The sequence below is a fragment of the Vipera ursinii genome (assembly GCF_947247035.1).
Source record: "Vipera ursinii genome assembly, chromosome: 11".
Lineage (NCBI taxonomy): Eukaryota > Metazoa > Chordata > Lepidosauria > Squamata > Viperidae > Vipera > Vipera ursinii.
Window position 1 is genome coordinate 12,202,780 of NC_139524.1, and position 26,070 is coordinate 12,228,849.

At 42.5% G+C, this 26,070-nt stretch overlaps 1 protein-coding gene across 1 annotated transcript in view; it reads left to right on the forward strand.

The window, feature by feature from the left end:
- ARNT2 (aryl hydrocarbon receptor nuclear translocator 2) overlaps positions 1 to 26,070 on the forward strand; it is an 82,980-nt gene that overhangs the window by 14,620 nt on the left and 42,290 nt on the right. Inside the window, exons 3-5 of the mRNA XM_083371368.1 lie at positions 2,299 to 2,346; positions 12,070 to 12,283; positions 15,629 to 15,846. Coding sequence (XP_083227494.1) covers positions 2,299 to 2,346; positions 12,070 to 12,283; positions 15,629 to 15,846 — 480 coding nt within the window. The remainder of the gene's footprint in view (positions 1 to 2,298; positions 2,347 to 12,069; positions 12,284 to 15,628; positions 15,847 to 26,070) is intronic.

Genomic DNA, 26,070 nt, shown 5'->3' on the forward strand with positions numbered 1-26,070 from the left:
CTTGGAAGGAAAATAAGAGGTGGGTATTGCAAGATGGATAAATCATGCACCAATAAATGTTGGAAATGCCAGGACAATGATGGAATGTTTTATCCTCTGTGTGTGTGTGTGTGTGTGTGTGTGTGTGTGTGTGTTTATTTCCAGTCTATTAGAAATAGACCAACCTATTCAGAAATTTCTGAAAATAAAATATGAAGTAAAGCCGTAAATAATATGATCCCAGAGAAGATGAATGAAAGGCATCATAATTTATTAAGAGGGATGCTGACAGTGGCCAGAATCAATCTGATACAACATTGGAAAGGAAAAACTGTGCCGTTGAAGCTTTCATCCCCTCTGAAACGATTTTCGGCCACTAAAGCACAAAAAAGGTTTTCTACTCCTGGATTAATAGTTTCCACCTTGTGTTTTCGACTGAAAGCTGAAGTTAGATGCAGTCATATTTCTTGATGTGTGGATTTTTTTCTTTTTCACTTGCATCCAATAAATAACGCGCGGTGAAATGTCATGGTGGAAGGAACGGTCTTTTTGAAGGACTGCAAGCAAGCCAAACATCCATCTGAATGAAATATTGTGCATGCTAAATGGTTGGGGGGGGGGAATATATTTATAAAAGATGGAAAGCTTTACCTTGCTTGGATTTCAAACTTATATACTGATCTACAGAGGAGTTCAATGCAGATGGAAAAAGATAAGCAGCTTGAATAACCTTAAAGGAAAATTCAAAATCTATACTGCTGTAAGATCTTTTGTTAAAAAGCCATTTGAATGTTTACAAAACAGTTGATCACTTCTGAGGTCTCTGAATCATTCAAGCAAGCAAGATGTTCACAAAATCCAGGGGAAAAAATTGCATTTCCAAGTATTTCTACCCTTTTCTGGAAGAGACAGATCCATTATTAGTAAGTGGACAGTGAATCCTATTCATTTTATTAGCTAGCCAAGTGACCACTGGAGGTCAGTGTTTCTCTACCCATCAGTGACCATCAAAAAACCCTCAACAAATTAAGATCTGGAAGAACAGCTTAATTTCAATGTCATTCTCCCTGCAGAGATTGCTCAGAAATATGTAATGATGGAATTAGAAAAGGTGGTCATAATTTAACCAAAATTAAAATTTAATTGAGAACATAGCGCACCCTGACTTTTCTCTTACCTCTTAAATGTAGGTTTGGGATGTTAATCTCAGGAGTGCAGTATGTGATGGTCCTTGCAAAGCACCTGTTTTTGAGTAAAGCCTCAAACAATCTTGTCAAACTTCAGAACTCAAAGACAGTGATCCCAAAATAGGGCAATATTATGAGGATAGCAGTGATGGTGGTGGTGGATTTTGTTTGCAAAGAAAGTTTAAGATGGGAACTAGAAGAGATGGAATTGTGTTTTTTTGACCGGGTGACCAGGAAAGTAATGGGTGAAGAAATTGGGCAGGCTTTGAAGACCATCTGGCTGTAACACACACAAAGTAAGAATAGCCAAATTAACAGATAACCTCACCAGGACACTTGACTTCTGGCTTGCTTTTAAGTGGTCAGCTGGATAGAAAGGAAACCAGTGGAAGTTCAAGGTGACCCACAAGTCTACTTTTGGGCAGCGCTAGGAAAAAAGAATCCATAGCATGGTGGCTCAGTGGGTTAGGACGCTGAGCTTGTCGATCAGAAGGTCGGCAGTTTGGCGGGTCGAATCCCGAGTGCCGCGTAGCAGAGTGAGCGCCTGTTACTCATCCCAGCTTCTGCCAACCTAGCAATTCGAAAGCACGTAAAAATGCAAGTAGAAAAATAGGGACCACTATGGTGGGAAGGTAACAGCGTTCCGAGCGCCTTTGGCGTCTAGTCATGCTGGCCACATGACCACGGAGACATCCTCGGACAAGCGCTGGCTCTTCAGCTTTGAAACGGAGATGAGCACCGGCCCCTAGAGTCGGAAACAACTAGCACACATGTGCGGGGGAACCTTTACCTTTTACCTATGGCTTTGTGGATGTCAGAGCCCAGCTTCCCTCATCCCTGATGTTGACCAGGAAGGCTGAGCCTGATGGGATTTGGAATCCAGAATATTGGAGAACTGCAAACACCCCATTTTGGTTGTTTTAGATTTGCTCCAGAAAGAGAAGGGACAAGACTGTTCATAAACTCTTAACATAAAGTAAGAACTGAAAGTAAAGTAAGCGATGCTAACGAGCAGAGAAGGGGGAGGCCCGGTGAGAAATAATGCATAATTCACCTCATCTTTCCTTAATACATGCAGGCTCTTCCAGGTATGGAGATATAATTGTAATAATGCTCTTTCTTTCTCCTTCAGAATGGAATTCGACGATGAAGATGGTGAAGGACCCAGCAAATTTTCAAGGTGAGTTTTTTTTTAAAGGCTCCATCGAGGAATTTAAATGGCTGAGGGGGACACATTCTGTACATTTAATAGTGCTATTGCCACAAGGAAACCCATGTGATCTCAGCAGATTTGCATTAATTTTCATGTGTTTAATATTAAACAGCATGGAACAAAATGTAAAAAAAACCAGGTGTGCCACTTACAACTCTGACAAAGTAAATATTTTTGGAGTGGGTCTGTGTAAGCAGATGTATATGTGCCTGTACACACACACACACACACACACACACACACACCTATGTATGTGCTGCTTTATTAACCATAGGCATTTTCTTTAGTTGATCAGCCGACTGCACTGATTAGGATTTGAAGAGGAGACATCAGGGAATTTCTCAAAACACGAATAGGAAATTATTTGGGGTACTGGTGTGAACCAATGTACAACAATATTTCTGCGAAGTTACCGGTGGTTGTGCTGGACTTTGAGGGGTCCTTGGTGCTTTCTGAGCTTGCTTGTTTTCTTGCAGACGTTTCATGACCCAAAGTAAGTAACTCATCAGTCTACCTATCTGTAGATGAGCACTGATGATGTTACCTAGTTTGGGTCATGAAACGTCTGCAAGAAAACAGCCAAGCTCAGTGAGCACCACTCATGAGGACCCCATGCATTTCAACCCTGAGCTACAAATATTCTCCTTTATCTGCAACCTATTTCATTCTTAGAGAATTTGTACCCTCAGCTGCAAAGTGGTAGAACTATCCAAATGGAATGGATTGAATGCAAGAATAATTTTCCTATCGGTGAGCAAATCACAATCCTGCGGTATGTTGTGCCTGTCTTGGAAATGAATCAGAAGGATTTCCATCCTTTTGCCTTGCACTGTGACAAATTCCCTAACCTTTTATTACTGCTGCTTTATTGTTCTGTCCTTGTGCAATCTGGGCCAGGAGCTCGGCTTGAAAATAATAACGGAATGACAAAGCAGGATTTACACGCTTGCGTTCCTCGGAGCGCCTTCCCATCTGTTTGACATATTGTAGGTGCGATGAAAACAACCTCTCTGGGTTTTCAAACTCAAGGCTTTGCATTCCTCGTTCCTGGAATCCAAATGCAGCTTTTAAAATCATTTTGAAAGAGGAAGCTTCCCCAGACATTTTGCTCTACTAAATGAGGGTCCACGAGGCCATTTACCAGGACTGGCTTAGTGACTGGTTTAGTGCAGTGAGACGAAGATTGGAAGTCCCTTCTAACTCATTTATTCTGTGATTCTTTATACTTCAGCACAAAAAGGGTTAACTAAAACAGTGCCTGCAAGTAATTCTCAATTTATGACCATTTAATTATGACCATGGACAGTTTACAATGACACTGAACAAAGCGACTTATGATCTGTCCTTGCCCTTAGGACCATTGCAGCATGCCCACGATCATGTGATCAAAATTTGGGCACTTGGTATCTGGCATGTATTTATGATGTTTGCACTGTCCTGGGGTCATTGATTAGAATAGAGCAGAGCAGAGCACAGCAGAACAGTACAGAACAGAAGGAGAATAGAATAGAGTAGAATAGAAAGAATACAGCAGAGCACAGCAGAATAGAATAGAATAGAAGTAGAATAGTAGAGTAGAATAGAATAGATGGAATACAACAGAGCAGAGCAGAATAGAATAGAATAACAGAGTTGGAAGGGTCCTTGGAGGTCTTCTAGTCCAACCCCCTGCTCAGATAGGAAACCCTATACAATTTCTGTCCAGTCTCTTCTTAAAAGCCTCCAGTGATGGAGCACCCACAACTTCTGAAGGGAAACTGTTCCTCTGGTTAATTGTTCTCAGCATCAGGAAATTTCTCCTTAGTTCTAGGTTGCTTCTCTCCTTGATTAGTTTCCATCCATTGCTTTTTTGTCCTGCCTTCAGGTGCTTTGGAGAATAGCTTGACTCCGTCTTCTTCATGGCAAACCCTGAGATATTGAAAGACTGCTATCATGTCACCCCTTGTCCTTCTCTTCATTAAACTAGACCAGGGGTAGGCAACCTTGGTTCTTTTATGACTCATGGACTTCAACTCCCAGAATTCCTGAGGGAGCATGGCTGGCTCAGGAATTCTGGGAGTTGAAGTCCATGAGTCATAAAAGAGCCAAGGTTGCCTACCCCTGAACTAGTCATACCCAGTTCCAGCAATTATCATTTACAATCTTCCTAGCCAACTTCCCACAAGCGAAGTCAATGAGGGAAGCTGGATTTGCTTAACAACCGCAGGACTCATTTGACTGCAGTGATTCACCTAACTACCATGGCAAAAATGGTTGTAGAATTGGGCGCAACCCAGTTAGCAACTGCCTGCCTTAGCAACATAAATCCTGGTCCTAATTGGATCGTAGTTTGAGGAATACCTTTACTCAACCTGCTGAGATGTAACGGGTGAACCTTAGTTTACTGTTGTTGAAGCTTGTGTGCCACCTCACTCCCCACAATTCTGGCTGCCTCACAACATCAAAGAAATGAAATAAAATCAGTAGAAGATAAAAAGATAGCAATCGCAACAGACCAGATGGAATGAAGTGGAATGTCTCAATCTCCCTCGCCCAAAGTCTGGGTGAAGAGACAGGTCTTAATGTCTGAGCCAAGACAAATGTTGTTGTTATCTTTTCAATTTTCCTCTCCTTTTCCTGGTACCGCTGCAAGCTTAAAGCACCGGAACTTTTAAAATCGCCACCATTTCCCATGCCCTCCAGAGACAGCAAAACTCCAATTAAAGTTCATTCCAGTGAGAGATTCACACCCTGCTCTGTAATTCTAACTAACTCATGACCCATTTCAATTAGGGTGCCTAATCTGTGGCCAGAGGGATGTACGTGGCCGTCTAAAACGTTGGCTTTAGAGTCTCTTCAGCTGCTGCCAAAAGCGGCCTTTTGTTCTTTTAAATTTTATTTCCCATTCAGCGATCAACCAAATGCTGCTGCCTAAAGCGAGCAAAAGAAAAGACAGAGAATTGTAATCTTGAATTCATCCAAAGGGGGAAGCGGTTGAACACACGGAGAGAGTGGTATTACATTTGTAGTTCATTAATTTTAATAAACTGCAATTTTGTTTTGGTTCTTTGTTTTTTTTTTTGTCCTTGCCCTACCCAACCTTTGGAATGTAGTCCCTAGAATACTAGTGAAAACCAAGTTTGCCTTTTGGCTTGAAAAACAAACAATCAAAAAAAATACACATCTCTGCTTTAAATGAGCTGGAGTGCTCCAAGTTAAAATGTAAGAAAGCTGTTCTCAGTTTAAAATAGGGAGAAAGAGCTTTGGGTGTCCTTGATGCTACGATAGAGGAGAGGGCTTTTGAGGTCTAGAAGGCCCAAAGCCAGACAGAAGAGCCCAAGACAGACAGGCCCATTATTACAACTATGCAGTTATAATGACTTAACTGTCATTCTCACTGAGAAATTGCTTCTTTCGGTCTGTTGGGGTACCCAGAGAAATGGGTTTGCACCTCTGGATTGCTGTACCAATGGCATGAGACTTCATATTGGCACTTGCTGGTTTTCTGCTCTAATTATGCCTTTTTTATTTTAGTATCTGCAATAAAAATAGCTGATCCGAGAGCTTTGCCCTTCAGTTTTTTGTCTTCTGGCTTTCAAGTTTGAATAATAGTCTGAGTGAAGCCAGACAGGGAAGAATAGATGAACCTTGAGGATTTAGCAATCTCATGCAGAGACACCTAAAGCAAATACAGGAAGCTTGATGCTCTCCAGATGGTTTCTATATTACTTTGCCAACACTTTTGCTATTGGTCATGTTGTTTTAAATGGGTGGGGATTGATGCCCACAATCTTTGGAGGCTACCTTGATGCCTATCTCAACTGGCTGGGAATTTATAAGATGTTTGCCTATCCTTTCAATTATGTTTTTTCCTTTTTATTAACCAGGGTTTGGTTACGTTTTCTTTTCTTTTTCTCCTTTGCAGGTATGATGATCAAATCTCTGTTGTTAAGGAAAAATGCGCAAGGTAGGCGTTGGAAAAAAAGGGCAGGGATAATCCTAAGATTAAAAAAGAATACTAAATCCATCCAGCCTTCTTGTATTTCAGTCTAAGGAGTTATTTTTTCTCTTTGGGTGGTCAAAGTCATGGTTGATCCAGAAAAGAATGGTGAGATAGGATGTACCATCCGGAAGGAGCAGTCTTGGAAAGATGTTGTAAAGTCAAAGCAAAGTGTCCTTGTTATAGAGGCAAGTACATCCCTTGGAAGTGGATTACTATGAAATGAATAGAAAAGATGGTACATCCCACTAACTTCTTGGACTTGATTCAGATGAAAATTAAATGCAATTCAAACCCAGGATTGGAGATACTCCTTCCCATCCATATAGAAATACTAGGTTGAATTCACACAGCCCACTTAGTCTGATGATTGAAATAACCTTTTTTTTGTGTAGAATCGTAACCCAAACAAATTGACTTGAGTTGGTGGAAAACATTAAGCCAGAAAAAATGAACCGTGCTTGTTGTCAGAACCTATTTGATAGGTGTTGACTAGCTTTAGTACGTTGTGTGAATACAACCCCAAAAGACTGATGGAGCTCCATGGTCAACATCTTTCTGCAGCAGAGCAACTTTCAAAGTGATCTACCGTTTCAAAAGAAGAGACATAACTTCATTTGCTTCAGGAGGTTGTTGCCATCTCCCTTTGTTTTAGAGAAGCAGATAGCAGGAACCATCTCAAATCAGTTTAGAAGAACAAAGAGGCGGGCTTGCTGTACAGCAGTGTCCTCTGTCTGTTGCAGTAAAAAAAAAACACAATTGAAAATAAATTGACTAGTTGGGAAAGACTATCCAGCAGATTGGCATTGAATTTACACATTGTCCTAAACCAGAGGTAGACAACCTTAGCTTTTTTATGACTCATAATTCTGGGAGTTGAATTCTGGGAGTTGAAGTCCACAAGTCATAAAAGAGTCAAGGTTGCCTACCCCTGTCCTAACCCATCATCTTATTGGCAGTGACGCATGACCCCAGCCACTTAATACAAACAGGGCCAGTCATAAATTAATTAGGCTTGAGTGAACAGAAACAGGTTTAGTTAGTTGGGAGGAAGCTGTTGTAGTTGGTGCTGCACAGACTCATTTGGGGAAGGAACTGTGCAACCAGGAGTTGCTGCAGAGAAGCTTGATCTTACCTGCTTAGTATCTTGAAGCAGAATCATTGGAAAAAGACATGATAGAGATCTTCATCGATCAATGGATTTAGGTTTTGGGGAGACTCCATAAAATGTTTTGGGAAGGCCGGTGTTAGCCTTCACTTGAAGGAGAGCTAAAATTATCGCAGCATAGTATCCAAAGTGGTTTTTATTTTGAAAATGCAACTGGATGGATTCTTTTGAGGAAACACAAGACCAGGGGTCTTCAAACTTGGCCCTTTTATGACTTGTGGACTTCAACTCCCAGAATTCCTCAGCCAGGCACGCTGGCTGAGGAATTCTGGGAGATGAAGTCCACAAGTCATAAAAGGGCCAAGTTTGAAGACCGCTGCCCAAGACGTTTCACTTCCTATCCTGGAAGCTTCTATGATAGGAAGCGAAACATCTTGTTTTTCCTCAAATAAATATATAAATAAATAAATCCAGTGGCTTTTTCAAAATAAAAACCAATTTTGATACAACTATGACCTGGATAACTGAGAATCTTCATAGACATATCGTAGTATAGCTTCATATCTACTGGTTTGGCTGCACCGTCCTCCCTGGCTTTTCTTAGAAGTAGCTCAGTGGTTTCTCGGCTATGGTTGACACGAGAGGCAAAGCATTAGGATGGCTTTATGGTTTGACTTCCTTGCCCTTGAGATATTGCCGAATACTTGGATACAGCGAGAACAGGCAAGTGGTGGTGTGTGGCAAATGGGTCACGGAAAATGCATGGTTGTTTCTCACGTGCATTCACACATTCAGGGGGACGCCATCCGTTTCTCTCATCCACATATACCCCGATCGATGGAACCCGTTTTATAAACTCTGTGTCAGGAATCCCCAGTCTGGGGAGTTGGTGAGTAATTTGGAATTTTAGGAGCATCTCATAGCTGCTGTTGCAAGACATCTGCCTCAGGGAGGTTGTTTTCTACTGCATTCTGCAGTTTCCTAGAATATTCTTTCTAGTCTCCATTTATTGTTCTCTTATCTTTCTTCCTCTTCTCCCCTGGATGTGGTCCTAAATAGAACCTGAGGCGGCACAGCCTGAGGCTATTTCCTAAAAGCCATGCACAGCCTTTGCTGCAGGCTGGAACTTGGCTCCAAGCTATCTTCCTGGGAATAGATCTATCTCCATAAAATCGAATCAGTTAGAACGTGAAGTTTAAGACAGTTACTTTCGGATGGCCTATTGGGGAGCCAAGCCCTTGGTGAAAAGCAGGCAAGTCTTATCTGAAAACAGACAAGTTATCATTGTCTATGCTAATCTGTTGCCTCATGCCAACGTTTTTTGGGGGGCAGAACATCACCCCGTTTCCTGCCCCCGGCCACTCTGAATATGTCCAGATCACATTTCTCTGTTCCTTCCCTCCTTATTTCCAATTATCTTCCGTGCTTCAGTGGAGGAAATGGGGAATTGGCTGTAGGCATGCAAATTCTCTGTCTGTTTTAGAAGATGGACGTGTTGAGAGAGAAAACAGATCTATTTAAGCAACCTAGTTCTAGGGGCTGCGTTGAGTGAAGCTACAGGAGAAATGCAGAATATGCAACTAACCATAGAAATGAACTTGCCAAGGATTTTCCCCAGTCCAGCCCCCCACCCCTTGTAAAAAGTATCCAGATTTACTGCTTGTGCAAATATGCTTGGAAGTTTATATATAGTATGTGTGAAGGTAGAATGGGTAATCTTCACTTCGCTCTTGTATAAGTACAGTAATAGTGGGATGAAATGTTAATGAATTGATTCAAACACCCCTTTATGCACAGTGCAGAATTCTATTCATGGAGCAGAATCTGGCTTGCCTGGACTGCCATTGTTACTGTTGTTCTGGTTGGATGGTAACATGGTGCTTCATAAACCACATACAATTTTGCTGAGAAGCTGACTCAATATTCGATTAAGTTTTGTCCAGAAAGTGGGGGATGGTTCCATTTTCCTTGCTCTCCAAGCTTTCCTTCCAATTTTGGAATTTTGCTGTTCCTAATTGCTTGCCTTCCTCGAGATGCAAACTGATCACTCTGGTGCAAAGTCTCCCATGCATGCCAACCCATGCATGAAACTCCCCGGCTTGCCAAGGCCTACCTTTTTCATTTTCAGTGAAGGAGGAAGATCTGCCCGGGACACGAAATCGGAGTGTGGATCTGCTTCCTCCATTGCAACTTCAGGTTTTGTGGGCAGGGGGGTTCCATGTGTGTTCTTATGCCTGTTAAAACCAGGGTTATGTGCCCTTATTTTCTAAGCAAGTGGGGGGGGGGGAAACACCAAGAGATGACCTTGGCTGGGAACGTCAGTGCCTCTAGACAAGAAGTGCAAAATATTGTTTCCTACCCAAATGGCAGGATTGGTGGCTGAAAATATCAGGGATTTGGGAGAGCAGAAAATTTGGTAGACTTGACACCTTCAGAGAAAGACCCTCCCCTTTTAGCACCCATGAGGCCCTCTTGATGAACATTGGACACCCACTGTCCAAAGTGGAAGCTGACATTGAAAGTCCACATTCTTTGCAGTGGAATGGGTGAGACTAACTAGGATGGTATAAATATTGGGTGGGGGAAGGGTTGGCCCACCACTGGGCTGGATGTAAAAATGACCAATCCTCTTTTTTTATTATTTTATCATTGCTTTAATTTTTCTTACCTTGTTTAGCTCTCAAGAAGCACCTGAGAAGCAAAGCCACTTCACCCAACTTTTCTGTTCCTCCCTTAGGCTACTGTTTCTATCCATAAACCAGCATCCATATAGACCAGGGGTAGGCAACCTCGGCTCTTTTATGACTCATGGACTTCAACTCCCAGAATTCCTGAGTCAGCTATGCTGACTCAGGAATTCTGGGAGTTGAAGTCCATGAGTCATAAAAGAGCCGAGGTTGCCTACCCCTGGTATAGACTGATACCCATTCGCAGCACAGTCTTATGTATGCAGATTGGGAAACAAGAATTGTTGGGTGCAACTGGGTACAGGTGGTCCTCAAGTTACAGCCATCGTTTAGTGACCGTTCAAAGTGACAATGGCACAGAAAAAATGACCTATGACCGTTTTTCACACTTACGACCTTCGCTGCATCCCCATGATCATGTGATCAGAATTCAGATGCTGGGCAACTGGTTCATGCGTGTGAGTGTGGATGTGTCCCAAGGTCATGTGATCCCCTTTTGCAACCTTTTGACAAGCAGAGGCAACGGGGAAGAAGCCGGATTGACTTAACGACCGGGTTAGCAACTTATCAACTGTGGAGATTGACTTAACAACTGTGGCAAGGAAGTTTGCAAAATGGAGCAAAACTCACTAAAAAAAAAATGTCTCACTTAACGACAGAAATTTGCGGCTGAATTGTGGTTGTAAGTTGAGGACTACTTGTATAAGAGCCATGATGGCAGAGTGGTTAGAAAGCAGTACTGCAGGCTAACTCTTCCGACTGCCAGCAGTTTGATCCCGATTGACTCAGCCTTCCATCCTTCTGAGGTCGGTAAAATGAGGACCCAGATTGTTGGGGGCAATAGGCTGACTCAGTAAACCACTTAGAGAGCGCTGCAAAGCACTTTGAAGCGGGATATAAGTCTAAATGCTATTGTCACTTAGTTATAAGTCACCAAGAGCATGGTGGTGCAGTGGTTAGAATTCAGTATTGCAGTTTAACTCTGCCCACTGCCAGGAGTTCGATACTGACCGGCTCAAGGTTGACTCAGCCTTCCATCCTTCCGGGATTGGTAAAATGAGGGCCCAGAGTGTTGGGGGCAAGATGCTGACTCACTTAGAGAGGGCTGTAATAATAATAATAATAATAATAATAATAATAATAATAATAATAATAATAATAATAATAATAATAATAATAATAATAATAATAATAATAATTTTATTTGTATACCGCCCTTCTCCCGAAGGACTCAGGGCGGTGAAAAGGGCAATAAATACTAAAATACAAAGATACAAAAGTTAAGAGAAAATTAAACCAAGTATCCAGTGTAAAGCACTGTGAAGTGGTATATAGGTCTAAGTGCTATTGCTATCCCCAGATAAGCATATCTAGTCTGCTAGCTTACCTAACCCTAGGAATCTGAATGAGAGCCACCAACAATGGCTCTCTCTCTCTCTCTCCCCCTGGTCCTTGCATTTCAAGCCTTTGGGATGCTCGGGCCTAGTGCCACCCCTTTCGAGCCCACCCTGGATCTGCTGTATTTATTTATTTTATTATTTTAATTCCATTTATATCCCGCCCTTCTCCGAAGACTCAGGGCGCCTTACAAGCTTAGCAGTAGCCTTCATTCTATGTATATGCCTGCTTATTATTAGGGCTTTCACACACACACCCAGCGGCATTATTACAAAGTCAGCTTAATTGCCCCCCAACAATCTGGGTCCTCATTTTACCTACCTCGGAAGGATGGAAGGCTGAGTCAACCTTGAGCCTGGTGGGACTCGAACCTGCACTAATTGCAGGCAGCTGGTGTTACTTAAGGAGGCATTAGCCCACTGCTCCACCAAGGCTCTGTAACGATTTCCAAGCACTGCATCTTTTACCGACAGCATCTCGCTTTCTCTCTCGGTTTTCTCCTTCTCATGTGTGCTTAGGGAGAACCATAGTGAGATCGAGAGACGCAGGAGGAACAAGATGACCCAGTACATCACCGAGCTCTCTGACATGGTGCCCACCTGCAGCGCCTTGGCGCGCAAACCCGACAAGCTGACCATCCTACGCATGGCAGTGTCTCACATGAAGTCCATGAGAGGCACTGGGAACAAATCTACTGATGGAGCATATAAGCCTTCTTTCCTAACCGAGCAGGTGGGTGGCTTTGTAAAAGGCTGGGTAGAGCCGGGGCTGGAGAAACGGGCGCATTTTGATATGTTGTCCCAAAGGTGCTTTTTCAGGAGGCAACTGGAGTTTCTTGTTTCTTCTTTGATGACGCTTCGCTTCTCATTCAAGAAGCTTCTTCAGCTCTGACTGGATGGTGGGGAATGGAAGGATTTATATTCCTTGCAGAAAAACTGGTCATTTGCCTACTTTTAGAGAGTCGTTGAGGCCACTTGGAGGTTTTGTCTGTGTCCTCAAGGTCACCTGAGTGATGCAAATGGGTGTGGAGCCTCCTTGGAACCGCTGAAAGGACTGTGTTGTAGTCTACAACACAGTCCTTTCAGCGGTTGTAGTCTACAGCACAGTCCTAAACCTCCGAGTGGCTTAAATGACTCTCTAAAAGAACACCAAAGGTGCTTTTTCATGACGCAACTGGACTTTCTTGTTTGTTCTTCGAAGATGTTTTGCTTCTCATCCAAGAAGCTTCTTTAGCTCTGACTGGATGGTGGGGAAATAGAAGGATTTATACTCCTTGCAGACAGCTGCTCATCTGCATTCCTTTTGACCTGTTAACAGTGAGGCATTGCAGTGGATTGCAGCTAGTCCTGTAAATTTCTTCCATCGATCGATCGTTAGATCATTCTCCTTCAGTTTGAGGGCACACAGTTCTTCCAAGGGGGAATAGCTTTCTTGATGGGGTTGTTGGGTTTGGGGTTTGAAAGGTGGTGAGTGAATGTCCTGTCTTTCCTAGTACAGTCAGCTTTCTGCACTCATCTGTCAGGCTAACCAGGTAAAGCAGATTAAAACGACAGTTTTGTTGTCTTAAAGGCACAAGTCAGGACTATGTTTTACCATATCAGCTGTAGAAACGGAAACTTGCCAGCCTGAATGTGATTCTTCCTCCCTGATCTTGACTGCCAACGAACTAGAGAAGGGGCTTGCCTGAGGTGTTTACTCAAGTTACTTCCTTGGAATCAGCTCAAGCCCCGTTTATCTAATCATCGCCTGGATAATGGCTCTTCCTACTTCCTTTGTGCCCTCTTCTTTGCTTCCCACCCTTCCATTCATTCCCAAGGAAGAGTTCAGGACCAGATTGAAAAACAAGGCAACCCTGGGGGCTTCAGAAACCTCTTCTATATCTCTTGTTGGTCTCCCATCTAAGTGCTAGCCAGGTTTCTTCCCTGTTTCTTGTTATTAGCCCACTTAAAGATGGGAGGATGGCTTAAGAAGCCTTTCTTTGCACATAGTGTCCTGTGAGCAAAGTCCTACAAACTTCCACGGTCTGCTCCACAGCTGTCAGCCTCATAGCAACCCAAACCGGTAGCTGCTTTCTGAGATGCTCTTCAAGCCTTTGCCTTATGTTGAGCCTTTGGTTGCTCTGGATGGAGCTACAACGAGCGTGTTCTTAGGCTAGCTGAACCCAGGGAAGTGTAAATGTCAGTCCTACCACCAGACATGGCTTCACTTGACTGCTAAGCATCAACTTTGCTGAAAGCTCCTAGGCACGTGACATGAATGTGACTAGGTAAGAATTTTTATTGCGAGCTAGAATAGAGTCAGGGACGCGGTGGCTCAGTGGGTTAGGACGCTAAGCTTGTCGATCAGAAGGTCGGCAGTTTGGTGGGTCGAATCCCGAGTGCCGCGTAGCAGAGTGAGCGCCTGTTACTCGTCCCAGCTTCTGCCAACCTAGCAGTTCGAAAGCACGTAAAAATGCAAGTAGAAAAATAGGGACCATTCCGGTGGGAAGGTAACAGCGTTCCGTGCGCCTTTGGCGTCTAGTCATGCCGGCCACATGACCACGGAGACGTCCTCGGACGAGCGCTGGCTCTTCGGCTTTGAAACGGAGATGAGCACCGGCCCCTAGAGTCGGAAACGACTAGCACGCATGCGCGGGGGAACTTTTACCTTTACCTTTTTAGAATAGAGTCACACTGAATTGTTGATTGCCCTCTGTCAAGAAGTGGGTGCACTTCCCCCTTATAACTGTGGCTTGTTGGTTTCCTCCACCTTTCCCATTCTCTTTGCCTTGAGCTTAATGGCCTTGAAGCTAAATAGCTGACATATCTGTCCTGATGCTTTTCATTGACACTTGCTGCCTTTTTGTTATATTTGAGGTGTTGTCTAAAAGTATTTGTGGATAATTAACTTTTGGTTTCGCTGTATACACACACTTACATACACACACGCACACACAAAAAATTGTTTGCGGTCCATACAGCATGCTACCTTAGTGTAAAAAGAGATTTGAGTAGTTTATGATTCATTGGGTTGTAGGCATCCAGCCTGTGCCTTAACCTTGATTTGATATTTTATTTTGGCTGGGCATTGTGTATATATCTATCTATATCTATATCTATCTATATCTATCTATCTATCTATATCTATCTATCTATCTATCTATCTATCTATCTATCTATCATCTATCTATCTATCTATCTATCTATCTATCTATCTATCTATCTATCTATCTATCTATCTATCATCTATCTATCTATATTCCAGAGAGTAGGAAAAGACAACATGATGTGAGAGAAGTAAGGATCTGTGTTTGCTAAAGTTGAGAGAAATAAGAAATGGGCAACCAATCATAGTTAATTCGGAACAGGAACACGGTTGTGATTGGGTGGTGTGCGGGGCGAGAAGGTAACTAAAAGAGGAGTTGGCCATTTATGTGCTGTGTGATCCTTCTGTGAACCTCACATCCAAACTTGCCTGCCCTTCCTCCGACTCAAGACTCCAGGAGAAAAAGAATGAAAGTCACTGACCATATCCAGGAAGGTGTGGGGCTCTTGAAGGAACAGCTGGAACACAGCGCAATTGTATCCAAAGCTCTTTAAATGTTTGCAGAGGGTTGTTCTGTGCACACTAGATTGTACAAATGCATTGATCCGTGTTAATTTCTTCTGTAATTAAAGCTCAGAGGCAAAAATGGGGACGTGTCTTTTGGAGAAGGGAACGGTGGTAAGACAGTTCGGGGTTTTTTTTCCCCCAGCCAAAATATGGCATCTATTTTATTTACCCAGAATGCTCTGCATGGTATAGCAAGAATGACAGCCAACAAGCATGGCCGTTAATTGCTTAGCAAATGTCAAAAGGTTATAAAAAAATTACTGAAGAAGCGCAACAAAGAAGTGTGACAAAATACAGTGAAAACTACTCAGATGCAGGGAGCCATGTAATTTTAAGACATATATTCCAAAATAAAGGGAGAGGAGCGTGCAAACAAAAATGGTAAGTGTTATAAAATAATAATTATAGCACAAGACGTCCTGTCTACAAAGGGGCTTTAGCAGTAGGGAGTCTGCTTTCTGACACGCTTGCCTTCCTTCTCTCAAGGAATTGAAGCACCTTATCCTTGAGGCGGCTGACGGCTTTCTCTTTGTGGTGGCTGCTGAAACGGGCCGAGTGATCTACGTCTCGGACTCGGTGACGCCCGTCCTGAACCAGCCCCAGTCGGAGTGGTTTGGCAGCACCCTCTACGAGCAGGTTCACCCGGATGACGTGGAAAAGCTGAGGGAACAGCTGTGTACATCTGAAAACTCCATGACGGGTCAGTGGCCTCTTGAACAGCTTCGCTTCGCTTGTGCGGGACACCCTAACGCGCACTTCCCTGTCCTGAGAGCTCCAGATGTTTTGAGACTACAACTCCCAGAATTCTCAGCGTGTCAGGAATTCTGGAAGCTTTGATCCCTTAGATCATGGGTCCTCAACCCCCTGGTCTGTGGACCGGTACCGGGCCCTGGCATGCCAGCAACCGGTCTGCACAAACAAGCAAAGCCCCATTCGCGAGATGCAGGCACCACACAAAACCACGCACCCTCCGGTCCGCGAAAAAACCTCTCTCCACAGAACCGGTCCCTGGTGCCCAAAAGGTCGGAGGCCTCTGGCTCCACGTTGAAGAAGCCTATCTTAATGGCTTGAGATCCCATACAGATATCTACTTAGATGCAAGTCATTTGAAGATAGGGAGGTTGGTGGTGGTTTGTTCTCTGAGCTTGAGGTTCAGCTTCCAAACGTTTCATCGCCAGGCTAGGTGTCACCCTCAGTGGTAATTTAGTGCTTCAACTAAAGTCCCGCTGAGTATGTCACCTCGTGATGAAATGTTCGGAAGCTAAAAGGCAAGCTCGGAGAACAGGCCACCAGCATCATCCATCGCCCAGGCTACAAATATTCTCTTATCATTTCGAAGAATAAGCAGGCTTAAGATGACACGTCCAAGATCGCAGGCTGTATTTTATTTATGAACTGAAATTAAATTGAATTTATATGCTGCCCATCTCACTCTCAGTGCCTCAGTACAGATAGATTGATTTGGGTGGGGGGGAAAAAAGTCATAGCAGGATCGGTGCAGGGAAAAAAAAGTCATAGCAGGATCGTAGCTTCATTCTGTTAATTAAGTAAGCATAATTGCATCCGTGCATCTCCGCTTCCACTTACCGGTATGTCCCTTGTGTTCCTCACAGTTTCTCCTTGTTTTCTTCACAGAAACGTTTGCTGTGTCAGCTCTTTTCTGATTTATCCTCTTCCTCTATTGTTTTTTGCGTCCTTTGGGTTGTTGATGGTTTTTCACTGCGCCATCTAAAATTTAATCTCCAGCTGTGCTGACACAACAATTTTTTTCCCCTCTCCCCCAGTGTTAAATAGGTTGTGTTTGGTTATGACAGCGTTTCCCAACCTTAGGAACTTGAAGATGCGTGGACTTCAACTCCCAGAATTCCCCAGCCAGCATAGCTGGCTGGGGAATTCTGGGAGTTGAAGTCCACGCATCTTCAAGTTCCTAAGGTTGGGAAACGCTGGGTTATGACAGTTAAAAAAAAACCTGTATAGCCGGTAAGTTTGGAATACACACAAGAGGAGCCTGGGCAATTGGAGGTCTTCTGTGGTTTTGGGTGAAAGGCATATTGGTGAGAACAAAGGGAAGCAAGGATTATTTGCCCCGGCGATGCGGGGCTGATCTAGGAAGTTTGTTCCTGTTGTCTCTTCTCTTTTTTCCTTTGAGCCGCTGCCTCGATTTCATTTTGGCCATGGCTTCCCCTGTCCCTTGGCTGGGCTGCTGAGTTTCCATCTACAGTAGTTGTTTGTGAGAGATTGCGGGGGGGGGGGGGGGAGTTTTTGCCTCTGGCTTTCGTGCACGGTTTTTTTTCTTTTTCAGGATTCTCTGCGGTGTTTATGGATCTGATTTCCTTTCCTTTTGGAGCGCTGACCCTGAATGTACTCTTGTTTTTCTGAAGGACTTTCATCTGCTTCTGTTGGCATTTTTTTTTCTTTCTTCTTTTGCATGAAATTTACAAGGGCTCAAAAAGACAACGATAGATTGTTTTTGTTTTCCCCCCTTTGGGTCGTTCTTCCTTTTGCCTCTGTTTCTCTGGCACCATCATTTCCTACCTGACATCCCGCCTGAGATTTCATTTTTCTTTCTCTCTCTCTCTCTCTCTCTCTCTCTCTCTCTCTCTCTCTCTATCTATCTATCTATCTATCTATCTATTTATCTATCATCTCTAGCTATATTTATATCTGTTTGTGTCTGTCTGTCTATCTATCATCTATCAATATATCATATCTCTATATCTATCTATCTTATCTATCCATCCATCCCTTTGGGTCGTTCTTCCTTTGGTCTCTGTTTCTCTGGCACCATCATTTCCTACCTGACATCCCCTCCTTTCTTTCTGTCTGCCTGAGATTTCATTTTTCTTATTCTCTATCTATCTATCTATCTATCTATCTATCTATCTATCTATCTATCTATCTATCTATCATCTCTAGCTATATTTATATCTGTTTGTGTCTGTCTGTCTATCATCTATCAATATCTATCATATCTATCTATCTATCTATCTATCTATCTATCTATCTATCTATCTATCTATCTATCTATCTATCATCTCTAGCTATATTTATATCTGTTTGTGTCTGTCTGTCTATCATCTATCAATATCTATCATATCTATCTATCTATCTATCTATCTATCTATCTATCTATCTATCTATCTATCATCATATCTGTCTGTCACATTTTGGAACCACATATCTATCTTATACTCCCCCCCTTCCTCTTCCTGACCCTCTTTTGTTTCTGAAGCTCTGAGTTGAGCAGTCTTCTTTATTCTTGACATCCTCTCCATATCTTTCTTTCTGACACTTATTCTAACTTTATGTAACCTGCCCTCCCCTTGTCCAATCGCTCCCCTTTCTCTTCCTGACTTCCTCCTCTCCATCCAAAATATTATCTTGCAGACTTTTTTTTTTTAAAAAAAAACTGCTTTGAATTCATCTACTTAGGGATGAAATGCAGCAAAACAGCTGCTCACTTTCTTTCATCCAGCCCCCAATTCCATCAATGCTTTCACAGGTTTTTGGGAAAAGGCATCAAATCTTCTTTGTTCCAGCCAGTTTTTGTGGCTGGTTTGAGACTCTCTGATCTTAATAACTACTGAAATGTTTTTAATGGACGGTATTTGTTATTTTTTTTCTCCCATTGGATTGTTTCGCTTTAACCTTGCATGGGTTAGCAAGCTTGGAAGGAGAAGCGGGGAGGACCATAGCAAACGGGCTGTTTTTAACTCCCAGGAGAGAGTAATGCCTTGACTTTGAATTGGCAAGTCATTTGGCTACCTCCAGGCCCTTTCTGAGTACTGCAAACAGATTTTTGTACAGAATAAAAGGTCAACAGAAGCCTTCAAAGACCTGCACTGCAGGATGTTCAGCTGTTCCCACCTTTCCCCCCCACCACCTTCTTTATGTTTTTTTTTCCTCCACAAAATGTAGTTTTCTGCAGGCAAGGGGAGATTTAATTGAGTTGATCTGGCATCAAATCCTCTATTAGATTTAGGAATCAAAGGGCTTTTAAAGGATCAGAGTACTTTCTTTCAATCTTCTCTTACATGTCTCCACCCTGCCAGAAATAAAGGTTTCAGCAAAACCTGTCTAAAATAATGATAAGGAAGGATGGAGATATCCATTCTTTTGTTTATTTGTGGTGTGTTCCAGATACTTGCCTAGCAGAGGAGATATCACGATCATTTTTTAAAAAAAAATCACATGTGGGCTTATGTGTTAGGGTGATTTAAAAATACAGTTGAACAACAACTCACTCAATGAGGATGCATTTTGGATTGTAAGGTCCAACATTCCCAGCCATCAGACCCACAAGCATGATGTGTAGGATAGACATTGTACTCCGAGTACATTTCCAGAGTGCCATCTTGGAGAAAGCTGAGGGTCTTCAAACACCTTCCCAAACCTGATGCCTTCTCCAGATGTTGAGAGTGCAGTTCCCAGAATTATTAAGCAGAATAGACAAAGGGAGAAGGGAATGCCAGTGCATCTAGTCGCCCCATGTTGAATCAGGGTTCCTGACAGCTAGAACAATTAACCAGTGGAACAGCTTGCCTCCAGAAGTTGTGAATGTTCCAACACTGGACGTTTTTAAGAAGAGATTGGACAACCATTTCTCTGAAATGGTATAGGGTTTCCTGCCTGAGCAGGGGGTTGGACTAAAAGACCTCCAAGGTCCCTTCCAACTCTGATTCTATTCTATTCTATTCTATTCTATTCTATTCTATTCTATTCTATTCTATTCTATTCTATTCTATTCTATTCTATTCTATTCTATTCTATTCTATTCTACTCTACTCTACTCTACTCTACTCTAATCTAATCTAATCTAATCTAATCTAACCTAATCTAATCTAATCTACTCTACAAAGACAAACAGATATAAATATACCTAGAGATGATAGATAGATAGATAGATAGATAGATAGATAGATAGATAGATAGATAGATAGATATAGAGATATGACATATTGATAGATGATAGATAGACAGACAGACAGACAGATATAAATATACCTAGAGATGATAGATTAGATAGATAGATAGATAGATAGATAGATGATAGATAGATAGATAGATAGATAGATAGATAGATATAGAGATATGATATATTGATAGATGATAGATAGACAGACAAAGACAAACAGATATAAATATACCTAGAGATGATAGATAGATAGATAGATAGATAGATAGATAGATAGATATAGAGATATGATATATTGATAGATGATAGTATATCTTTTTTTCAACAGAAATGGCATGTATCAAAGCTTAGAGAATAAATGCGTCTCTTGTTTGATTGCTTAATGGAATCCGAATCCCACTTTACCATAAGCAGAAATCCCCAGGACAACTTGTAATGTTTTTAAAAGCATAAAAATGGGTGTCGCTACTAAGAAGGCCCTGTCTAATTTTCCCACTCGCCATTCCCAGACTGTACGTTTGATGGGAGGATATCTTAAGGACACAACATATATATATAAAGGCCAAGAGTGTAATGAGAAAGATACAGCATTATACTAAATACCATCTGCTTAATATCTTTGTAGATTTTTCCTTTCACACCCTTACAAAGCAGAACAGCCATGGAAAAGGGGATCCAGCCATGTCACATTCATTTTAACTTGGAAGATGCCAATTTTAATCACTTGTTTTGAGACAAAGAGAAGGAATTCTAATTCCTATTAGGGGATATAACGTTTGTCATTTGGCTTAAATTTTTGAAGGAAAACAATGTGGGTTTATGCGGGGTGGGGTGGGGGTGGAGGAATGAAATCTCCCCTAATCAAGCTTGTGGCTTGCATTGACTCCTCTGAGAAATAGTTGATAGTTTAAAGTTTCAGCAAAACAGATGATCCGGGGGCTGAAACAATCCCTGCTTTTTTTTCTTATTGTGTAACTGAAAAAACATGACTAAGCAGATTCAGTGGGTCTTATTTTGTTTGGCATGTAAACACGATTGCGTTCTCCCATTTGCACTGTGATTTTTGTAAGGAGCCATAACAGGAAATACGCTTACATTATAATGGAAAAAGTGATAGAGCAGGGATCGGCTTATTTTGATTAACTGCCTTTTATTGAATTAAAGAACACAAGTTTTGCAGAGAATCTGTACACACACACACACACACACACACACACACACACACACACACACACAGAGTCTACTGTACCGCTAGAGTCTGAGCCTTGTAAAACAGTAGGGAGTTTGCAGAGATTAAAAACAGGGAAAAACAAGTCTGCCTTTCAGAAGCCATTAGTTCTGCAGATGTTTATAGGTTCAACAGCTGTATGCGGGGGGGGGGGTTAGTTCGATGTCCGTTTGCAAGGAATGCTGTTAGCAAACAAAGTCTGCACACCCAGAGAGAATCCAGATGTTGAAGGAGTCAGATTGTCTCTGTGCAATGGAAGATGAATTAATCAGCAAAACAGTGCTCTGGCAATGTGTGACATCAGACCAAAGAGAGGATGCAACACACTGAGTCACTTTTGAATAAATAGCCCCAGAGTTAGAAAGATAGAAATTGTTTTGAAAAAAATGGACTAAGGTATGCTAAGAGCTTTTGTGACTGGGTTCCCTTACACTAAAAGGGCATGGTTTGCTATATAAACTACTATTGGCTCCACACAATTTGCTAAGATTAAAACAAAAATCATTTTGCTTAGTACACAAGAATGCACAAAGATTGTGTGTTTGAAGGCAGGGATAATTCGGAATGGCTGAGATTCTGACCTTTGATTCATAAGCAATTTATCTGTCTTAATGCAGTGGATAAGGAAGGTAACAAACTAGGAAGAGTTGGGCACAGCAAACCAGAAACTAACCAGCAAGAGCTTCCTGGTACTTTTGATTTGCCCTAACGTCTCATAAGTGAAAAGCAACTTCAGATCCTGGCATCCCTCTTCAGTTTGTTGGGACATACAAACTGGGAGTTTTGTTGGGAATAAATGTAACAAAAAGCAAATTTTAACTTTCTTCCACATGAAAAGTTTGACTTTCTTCCTTCAAAACGTATCATATTGCTCTCTTCCCACTCCCTCAAATTAAATTATTTTCTCAAGGCAAAATATTTCCAATTCGTTCAACTCTCCTCAAAAAAAATCTAAATTTCTAATCTCCTCTGATCATCCTTGCTGTCCTTCTTTGAATTATTCCAGATTGCATCTTTCTTAAAGGATGGGGCTCCAAATGGAATTACTCAAAAGCAAAGGTCACGTGCCGGTGAATTCCCCATTCTTCTCCCCCTTTTGCCTTCTGAACATGACCCAAAATGAAGACTATTGTTATTGTCCTTTTATGTTTGGCCCTTTCCTCTATCAGCTGAGGGATCCATAAATATCCCTAAATTTTGGTAGTTGCGTTTACATTTTTTTGTTTTTATGTCTATGACCCATGCTTTCCATGTAGTAGTAGACTTATATCTCACTCCATAGTGCTTTTACGGCACTCTTTAAGCCATTTACAGAGTCAGCACGTTGCCCCCAACAATTTGGGTCCTCAATTAACCAACCTTGCAAGGATGGAAGGCTTGAGTCAGCCTTGAGCCGGTCAGGATCGAACTCCTGGCAGTGGGCAGAATCAGCCTGCCATACTGCACTTGCAACCACTGTATCAGCATGGCTTATTGATATTGTTAGTAATTGCTGAGTAAAGGGAGAGCCAACCTTGCTTCAATAAGAGGAGAGTGGGATGGGTGGTGTCCAAATTGGACATCTAAATGGTGGCCTTGATTTGCAGCTTGACTTTTGTGGTTGACTTTGTTTTGGAATCCCAGAGAAGTTCCAGGAGGGAAATTTAGTCAGCAGAGAAGGAAAGGGGTGGTGGTGGTGGGGGAAATTCTTCCTATCTTCGAGCAGACTTTATGTGAAGCAGGTAAAACAAAACCCTGGACTAATCAGAAAGTGGAGAGGTAGACGTTGGAATTTCCGTATCATTTCTGGATAACTTGTCCATTTATGCACTGTACTGTTTTACTTCTTTACTGCATTTAGACACATTGTAGTTTTGGGTTAAGCACATTCTCATATTTTTTTATTAAAGAGTTTTACAAAAACAAAATTTTAGAATATATCCCCAAATCCCTCCCACCCCAAACCCACCCACTTCCCCCCCCCCACTTCCCAGAGCTAAGTACAGGGTTATAGTTACAATAATCATATTCTAAATAAAAATTATGCATAATATACAATTAACCAAATTCATAATGTGCTTTAACTCCCCTTTAACATAACTACAAACAAAGTACCAATAACAATATCCCACTAAAATCTACTCATAAGCTAAATGGAACTTTTTAGTCCCATATTTGTTCTGAATATAATCTATCCATCTCCTCCAAACTGAAATATAGCACATTCTCAGTCTTAAACCCCGGCAAGATCATTTTGGAAGTAGACACGTTTTCTACATTGGGACCCCCCCCCCAAAAGTTCCAGGTCAATTATTACAATTTATGGCCATAGGCCAAATAGGACCCATAAGAAAGAAATTAAATGTGAGCCATTATGGGAAGCTGGGAAAAGAGTGGAAAACAGAACCAGGATAAACAATCGAGGGACAGCGGGTAATGAGTTAGTGGACCGCTTATGTCAAAAGTGCCAACTGAGCCCAGATGAGATGACACTTGGGAAGAAGGATTTCAGATCCTTCAAAGGGACTTACATACTGCTCATGTACATGTGAGCATCAGTGTGTGAGAGAGAGCATAAACAAATAGCCATTCTGTCTAAGACTTGCAAATTCCCTGACTTCTCAATTGTTCATTGCAACTCAAGGGAGAGCTTGATAAAAGAACTTCTGTGGGGTCTTTAGTGCTCTCTGAGCTTGCTTGTTTCCTTGCAGGCGTTTCCTTACCCAAACTAGGTAACGTCATCAGTGCTAGAAGGTAAAGGGGTTGGGGAAAGTGTTGTGATTCAGGGTCAGCCTGTGGGTTCGGCAGTTGGGTCGGATGACTCAGAGGAGGAGGAGGGGGGTGTTGAAGACCTTGCTGAGGGGGTTGAAGATCTTGCTGATGAGAGCCCTCAGCCAGGCCCCTCCCACTTGGTCACCACGGAGACCCAGCTGTGTGAGCCTGACAGTGTGGATGAAGATGACCCACAGCTGGCCCTGTTCAAGGACGCCCAACGCAGGAGGCAGTTAATTAGGAGTAAACAGAGGAAGGCAATGGGGCTTCTCGGAAGGAGGCAGAGAGAAGCCATGCCCTGAACTCTATATAAGGGGAATGTGTGGGGAGGGCTGGTTTGCTGAAGGCAACCGCTCGGATAGTTCGTGTTTCTTAAAGCTCCTGTTTCTTGGTTCGTGTCTTGTTTGTTTTTGTAGCTATAAATTTGGCGGACGTAATTCCAGCCTCTTGCCGTTTGTAAAGGGGTTGTCCCTGCCTTTTCTGCAGGGCCGGTAGCAGGCTGGTACAGAACAAAAGGAGGAGGAGGAGGAGGAGGAGGAGGAGGAGAGCTGTGGGGTCCTTGGTGCTCTCTGAGCTTGCTTGTTTTCTTGCAGGTGTTTCCTTACCCAAATTAGGTAACATCATCAGTGCTTGTAAGGAGTGGGCTTTGCCCTCAGTTTATATTCTAGTTCAGAAATCCCCAACCTTTTGGGCACCAGGGACCAGTTACATGCAGAGAGGTTTTCCCATGGACTGGAGAGCATGTGGTTTTGTGTGCTGCCTGCATCCCGCGGATGGGGCTTTGCTTGTTTGTCCAGCCCAGTTGCTGGCATGCCGCGGCCTGGTACTGGTCCATGGAGCGGGCGTTGGGGACCCTTGTTCTAATGGCTTGCCCTGTCAGTGTTGGTGGGGGTGGTCTTAGAGGTACGGCTGGGCTGTTTACTATTGGCTTGTTTGGCAGTTTCTTGATTGGAGTATTGTTTATTTGATTATTGGGATTGGAGAACGAGTGGGTAACAGGGCAAAACAGCAAGTACCGTGCCGGCATCAGTTCACAGTGACAAAGCCAGCTAAAAAGCATTGCCCCAAGAAATTCTAAAGTCATTTTCAAGCAGCCTGAGAAAAACAACCTCATTCATGGGGGAAGGGAAACTTTCAGGAACAATATTAGTTTCGTAATTGGAGAAAACCGTGATCATCGTTTGTGGTTGATGGCCTCTCTCTGCCGTGCTTTTATGGAAACCTAGCAGCAAGTTGTTTTTGAAGGTTACTAGAATATTAGTCAGAAGAAGAGGCATGTATTAGTAAGCCTCGTTTCCAGAGAGTTTGGAACCACATTCTAGTTTATTGTGATTAAAACCGTGTTAATATTAGTTGCTTATGTTTCTGATTAAGCTCTTCAGCATACGCTTCTCTGTGTCTTTACCTTGTAGGTTTCTCATTTCTCTGTATTAAAACAAAGGAGAAATAGTTTAGATTCTTCTGGTGTTTTGTTTTTTTATTCCCATTTTCTGTTGTTTTTCCCAAATAGCCTCTGGAATATTTTTCTTGGAGTAGAGTCTCTTTTTTTTGGGTGGGTGGGGGGTAATTGTTGTTATTATCTTATCCAAGTCAAACTGAATTTCTCTTGTAGTAAGGCAACAGCAGGGAACATAAGAACGAGTGCACAGGGGCATTTAAGGATATCAAGATTGACCTCTGTCTTAGTGAGACTCTGGCTAGGTTTGTGCAAGTCTTCTGGAGCTGCTTAACTTGGGGTTGTTTCCCCCCCCCCCGGAACCGAAAAAAGATGCAGTAAAAACAAGGACATGGATCATAGGTAGACTTTCCCTGAACTGCATTCACACATTGCTGTAACCTAGGAAGCTTTTGTTATAGGTTGTTGAACAAGTCGTAAGAGCCTGGATGGCAGAGAATACGAAGTCAGGTTGGATGGTTTATGCCAGACCTTTGGGGCACCAGGGACCGGTTCTGCGGAGAGAGGTTTTTCCGTGGACTGGAGAATGTGTGGTTTTGTGTGCTGCCTGCATCCCACGGATGGGGCTTTGCTTGTTT